The sequence below is a fragment of the Argiope bruennichi genome, chromosome 6, assembly GCF_947563725.1.
Source record: "Argiope bruennichi chromosome 6, qqArgBrue1.1, whole genome shotgun sequence".
In the NCBI taxonomy this organism is placed as follows: Eukaryota; Metazoa; Arthropoda; class Arachnida; order Araneae; family Araneidae; genus Argiope; species Argiope bruennichi.
This window is the reverse complement of record NC_079156.1, coordinates 91,045,177-91,052,311: the sequence shown is the minus strand read 5'-3', so window position 1 is coordinate 91,052,311 and position 7,135 is coordinate 91,045,177. Positions and strand designations below refer to the sequence as shown.

Here is a 7,135-nt window from a genome sequence, read left to right as displayed (position 1 = left end):
GGGCAAGTATCTTAAGAGTATCAACAAATATAACCGAATGGATTAAAAAAATACTGAATTACAATCTCGAAAATTCCTTAAATGCAGTATTCAGTTATTCAATACAAGGTTAGTTGGAATTGCATATAAAAAGTATGAATAAAACACGATATAAAATAAAGAAATACTTCCAATATATAGAAATTTAAAATTCGCTGATCAATAAAATACTCATGCGCATTTATTATTGTTAATAATTTATACAACTATATTTTTATTGGTGTAGCCAGCACGTGGATGTGATTATTTTCGAGGAACTCTACACAAGTCAACTCAACTAATCTTTCAAAAGAGACGAAAAGGCCGGAACGTGGTTTTCATAATAACTGGTCTAAAAATTTTTTTTACTTTTTAAAATTAAATTTATCTTGTTCTAGATATGTCTGCTTCAGCTGTTAGAAGTAGTTTGTGTTTATCGCGATTTTTATCTAATAATCGCTCTGTCTTTATTAATCCTATTCATAAATCATTATATAGTTTAGGACAGAGAGGTACTCCATCAGTCACAAGATCGTTTTATGTTTTGAGTCGGAACAAAAATTTAAAATCATTTGAAAAAATTCGTTTAACCAATGCATATATTTGCAGCTGTGGAGTGCATTCGAAAGGTATAACACTTTTTGGAATTTATATAATTGTATGATGCAATAATATTAAGCAAAAGTTAATGCAAGCATAAAATACATAAATATTTTCAATTTTCTTATTTTTTTGTGTTGATTTTTAGAAGATATTTTATTATAAGTATATATTTAATATAAATAAAACTGTTTTTAAGTGCATATATGGTTTTGAATGGTTAAGATGATGAACAAGATATGGTGTAACTACATGTTCTTTTCTCTGCCCCAGACTCTTTCTTATTAAAGTTTATTTCAAGAGTTTATAGTAAATGATTCTTTACTGTGCATGGATGGAGTTGCCGAAATTGGTGCTTCCAAATTTTTTTCTGTCTAGGAAGATATACATACTGCTTATTCCTTTATTTTGCTGAAATATTGAAAAATTCTAAAATGAATGCTATTAAATTGTTGATGGAGCTAAATATGATGCACGAAATTAGTTTTTTGATAATATTTATTCACAGTAATATGTTAGGGGTGCTGAAATATAGCAGTTCTTTGCATAGATCTTCTTGTATAATCTCTCTTCGACTATAGAGGAATAATGTCATCTACATGATTTAATATTCCTGCTAATCAGTTCTGAAAAATTGAAATTCTAATTTATTAATAGTATGACATTTATAATGACTTATATAGAAAGTAGAAAATTACAGTATAACATCACCCTTTATAAAAGATCAAATAATTGTTGAAAATTTAAATTAATTGTTCCTTAATTATTGGCTGCCCAAATGTAAATAACATATATAGCTGGGTGCCTCCCATTTTTTAAATTTAACATGTAATAAAATTTTAAAGTAATTTAATAAATTCTAATTTTAAGTTCTATTGGGCAGTCCTAGGAAATGTTATTTTTAAGTTTTCCCTCTGCTTAGAATAGTTCTCTTTCTTTATTTAGACTTTTTTTTTCCCCTTCATTCTTGCTTTTAAGAAATGATTTTCTTTATTGTGTCTTGAAATTCATTCCTTTAAAGATGGTTGCCCATATATTTGTACATTTGTGGTTTCATTATTTCGAATAGAAGAATTGTAAGGCCATTGCTAATTTTTGTATGGGGAATTTTTTTGTATGATCTGCTGCAAGAATATTTAGTAATAATCATTACTGCGGCATTACTTCAGGTATTGTTCAAATACCTAAAGTAATGAGAAATACCTCGAAGTTGAGCCTTTATATTTACCTGCCTATCATTGCAACAACATTCGCATTCAAATCAAAGATGCCTACTGATTTTAATATGTTGCATAAATACATTTTATGTAAATTGTATCAAAATTTATATTTTCTTGTTAATTTTTTCTATTTTTTATTTCAGGAGATGAGGAACTGGTTGCATTTTTAAAAGATGAAATTGAAAATGAGAAGAAAGCAGAGAAAACATTTGATGCATCAAAATTAAATGGCTTTCAAGTTGAATTAAATGAGGCTGAAGTTACATTAACAAAGAAACTCAACAATGAAATGTAATTTGTTTTTAATTTCATATATTTAATATAGAAAATTGTTTTTTATTCCATTTGTTCTAAAGCGAAAATTCTAAAAGTGCAATAAGTATAAATTAAATATTATTGAAAACAATAGAATTTGATCTATTTTATTTTATATATTTTTAATTATTTTGTTAAAAATGGGCTTTATCGAAGTATTTTCACTGCCAAACATTCATATCTTAAGTTAGAAATGTTCTAAGTTACATAAATACATTTATTATCCCAAAAATATGTTTTCAAAGTGTCTTAAATAGCATTTTATCTAGTTTTGTTATATTAAGTTAATTTGTCTTGGACTTAATAAAAATAGATTTTTAAAATTTTTAGGACTTGAATAATTTCAATTTGGTATAATAAGCTTATATAAAATATACATGTTTTTATACAAAATATTTTGAGATTGTTTTCTTTGAATAGCAGATGTATTATAGTTCTAAATAGACTTGCTTTTTTATATATCTAAGTTTCTACCATGATTAAAATAATGAAAACAGTTTGAAAGTAAATTCATGAATCAAATTATGTATTAGTTCATGAAAAATTCAATGTATTAATTTTCCTGTACTTTAAATTTTTTTTGTGTGTATAAGTCACTAAAGACAATGTTAAGTAATATTGGCAATAGTTTTGTCTTAAATTATATATAATATGTTGTTAGTTAGATTTAAGATTGCATTCTACTCAATTTTCTTAATATATTTAATATTTTTCTTAAATGATGTCGATGTAATATACTACCAATATTTTAAAATTTGAAAGCTGAAAGTATTAAAAAATAACAGTAGAAAAAAATTTGTATTTTTTTATTTGAACATGCATTCAAATATAACTAAATAGATAATTATTATGTGTAAATATTTTTTGCACTGTCAAAACATGAAATGCTTTTAGGGTTGGGGAAAAATTAAGTTGGATTACTTACTTAATAAATTTCTTTATTGTATTTTTAAAGTTGTAAACTATTATTTTTATGTATTTTTTCATTAGAAGTTTTATTTTTGTAATTACTAGTTTCTCTTGAGTTGTATGAAATTTAATCAATGATTTTTGCTAATATATTACCACATGTTTTCTAATGTTTAGTATTAAAATTACTTCAAATGTGAACAATTCTGTTGATGCTGAAGATACAGTTCTTGATCCCAATGATGCCAAAGAACCCCAAGAGGCTGAGGTAATTAGATTTTTTTTTTTTTATTAAATTAGCGTTAACTCTTTCTGAAAGTTGATTAAAGATTTTTATAAATACTATATTCATTTTCTAATTTTTATGTATTGTATCAATATTAGTACACTTAAATTTGATAACTGTTTATTTTAATTAATGTTTCTAATATCATTTTAATATCTTAAAATGGGGAGAAAAGGAATTATGAACAGTTAGATTTTTATTTGATTTTAAAAAAAAGCTAAATGTTACACAGTTTTGTATTAAAATTTCAAATGAATTCCATAATTATTCCAGAAATGAAAAGAATTATAAATCCATGTGTTAATTTTAGGCTAGTGATATTATCTTCAGAATAGTGGATGGTGATAATTTATCTGGGACTACTTGTTACAAGTGTAAATAATAAGATCAACCCAAACTTTATGATCCTCCTTTAAAAAAAAAAAAGTTTTTAATTTTAAACTTAAAATTTTTCAATATTGTTATTCAAACTACATAATTTTTCACAAGGAGAATGCCTTGAAAATATTCCAAATCTAAAAAATGATTATTATTTCATTAAAGATTCGTGATCTTGTACTATAGTGTAAATATTTATATATTTCTAAAAAAATAAATAAAAAAAAATGTTTTATTTTACAGATGTTGGCAAAGCCAGAATTTACAATTGAAATTTCAAAAGGCAACAAAATTTTATCTTTCCATTGTACTTTTAGCCAAACTATGCAGGATGATGAACCTGGTTCTGAACCATATAGTAAGCACTTTCAAAACTTTTATCATATTAATTTTTTCTAACATTTTTGCATTAATGGCATTTTTTAAATATATTTAAAGAAAAAAGAAATATGAATTCATTTTAAGTGTTAAAAATGAGCCAATTTGTAATTAAATAAAATAGCTGAAAGTGAATTTTGATTGTGAAATATAGGGAAGAAGCAGAATTTTTCTATTCTAAGAATAATAATATTTTCAAAATCGTATTTTATTAGATATCTGTACTAAGTTATATTTTTGATAGTAACATTCTGTAATATTTTAATTTTTTCATAATCCTATAATAGTTTTTTCAGTAATTTAAACAATAAATACTTAAAACAAACGTGCACACTCTCATTCAAATGTACAATAACATTGACAACTAGATATTTTGTAATGTGGACTTTTACTTGGATTTAAAAAAAAAAAAAATCTTAAGAGTGTTTTATCAATAGATATCACTTTTTGATTTATATTAATATTTTTCATGTTCTTATATCACTTTTAAGTAGAATATGTTCATAATTAAGTTTTTGCTACTTTATGTTAGTTTTTAAAAATTATTTTATTTTTGTATAGATGATGTTTTCCAAATATCTGAAATTTCAATTCATGAAGGTGAATTTGAGGATCATACATATACAGTATCTGGAGACATAATGGATGGTGTAAGTATGACTTTAATGTTTTATGTTATGGTATTGAAAATATTGGTATTCAATAGGTTATTAGTAAGAAAACTGCATATTGCATTGCATTTATAACTTTACCTACTTAACCCTTAAATGCATATTGTTGCCAATTGTCTACATCCAGTTCCATTTAATTTTATTAAAAAACACTTTTGACATAAATAGACAATAAATCATATATGAAAGAAAAAAATTCACATTACTTTTGGTAGGTAAGTTATATCATTTTTTTTTTTTTTTTTTTTTTTTTTTTTTTTAACATTTGTATGTGGCGGGCAATGAAGTTCAGTATGTTATATGTAGAAATAGTTTCTATTGTTGAGTTCCTTATAAAGTTATGATTTATCTAATCTAATTGTTAAAAAATTACGTTTCATCTGTTATCATGTAAGCTATGAATGATGCTATGATGTTGTATTTGAAAATTATATTAGGTATAAGCTAAATTTTTTGGGAAACACTGTATGCTGTCAAAAGTCTACATACAACTTTTTACAAAATAAATGTACCCTATTATCACCTGGATTTTTCTTATTTTTTACAACCTATGACTATTTTCCTATAATAAATGATTTTTTAAAATCTAAACAAATAATCATGCATTTAAGGGTTAAAATATTTGCTTTCTCAAGATGTAAAGATAGTGAATGTGAAAATCAAATCTTTAGATTTTAAGGCATTAATAATTAGTTCTTTAAAATACAAAAAATTTTGAAATTAAATTTGCTAAGAATTCTCTCGTAAGTATGCCTCAATGAGCCACTGGAAGAAACAGTATGTCTGGTAATTTAACAATCCATAACACCTGATCCACTTTTGCTTTAATGTGATTTTTAAACTATGTAGACACTGGTGGAAAAGACAGAATAGTCCATCTTATCGAAAAGATAAAGTATTTGCTGTGAGTAAATGAAATAATCTGATGTAGCAGTTCTTCTGAATGATGATCTAAATGTAATACAGCTAAATCTTGCACATTTTCATGCTGAATAATAATTCAACAGTGCTCAAAATCCACTCTGTTGTGTAAAGCACGCCTTATTAACAATGCAGAAACTGTTTAAAGATTTTGTAACCTTTTGTGCAAGCCATTGTATCTAAGCAGTACAAGGTTCATAAATCTCCATATCCAGTATACTACATTTGATATGAGCTTATTTTATTTTTTCTGAAAATCCTCCTGATTCCTGAATGGGAATCTACCAATTTATACACTATAACTATTGAATTTGAACTTTGTGTCTTATAACTGATCTAGCTAATTATTGTCATTAGCTGGAGTCTGTTTTGCTTAAACTCTGGTGCACCTGTGCAAAGAGTTAACATTTGAGAATATGCACTAATGAAATGTGTATTGACTGACAGTGTATTAATGTATAATGGCACTATTTTAGTACATCTACTTTTGTCAGTATTGAAGCTTTCCTGATAACATTTGGAATTCCCATTCTTATGCACTGCTATTTATACCATAAGAAAACATTTTCCGGCTGTTGTTGTTTGGTTCCAGTTCATTTAAGTGCATTCTATTGTTCCTACTGTTTTGTTATTTTAATATTTGTAAAACGTCTTAGTAGTGAAACATATTTTATATTGTAAATTTAGTATGTATCTGCACAAATCTGATGAAGTTTCCACAAATGCATAATTGATGCAATTAATATTTATAGTTATATGAAATGATTAATTCACTGTCTTATGTCTATTTACAGTATTTGTATGACCTTCTGATGAACTATTTGGAGGAAAGGGGTATCACCAATGATTTTGCAGATAAAATGATGGCATTTTTCACATCATACGAGCATAAACTTTACATTAGCCTTCTTCAGAAGATGAAGTCATTTGTTGAAAAGTAGAAAATGAGATTTCTAGTATATTAGTATATCATTTTGTAATCATAAACACATCAGAATTGCTGCTTAGTTTATTGTTCCATGTAAAAATATTTGTTACATTAATAAAAATGTATGCTACGTAAATATGAAGTTGTCCATTTTTTTAATATTTTTATTTAACTTTTTATATGTTTGTTGTTATGATAGAATTTTGTGATTTCTTTTTAATTTACTTCTTAATATAGTAAAGTTTTGAAAATTTGTACAACTCTTTGTTCCTGATTAAAATAATTTCAGGATTAATTTTTAAATTGTGATTAAGAGAAAAAAGAATTGATTTTGATATTCTTTATATTTATAATAATAAGTATGAAATTAAAAACAAAAACAAATTTATAAAATTGAAAGTAGTAAAAAGTAAAATTTTTGTTCAAAAAATGATTATTAAAGCAACATTTTAAAAATGTGAGGAAGAAAATTTCTGAATATTCATTAAAATTCTAATTTGTTTTTAGTATT

General features: G+C 24.8%; 1 protein-coding gene across 1 annotated transcript; it reads left to right on the top strand.

Annotated features, from left to right (window-relative positions):
- The first annotated feature begins 313 nt into the window (after nt 1–313).
- Nucleotides 314–6,760, top strand: LOC129971174 (complement component 1 Q subcomponent-binding protein, mitochondrial-like). The gene is made up of 6 exons (XM_056084708.1): nt 314–647; nt 1,982–2,129; nt 3,240–3,330; nt 3,970–4,084; nt 4,666–4,754; nt 6,491–6,760. The coding sequence occupies exons 1-6, from the start codon at nt 419–421 to the stop codon at nt 6,635–6,637; spliced, it is 819 nt and encodes a 272-aa protein (XP_055940683.1). The 5' UTR covers nt 314–418; the 3' UTR covers nt 6,638–6,760.
- Nucleotides 6,761–7,135: the final 375 nt, after the last annotated feature.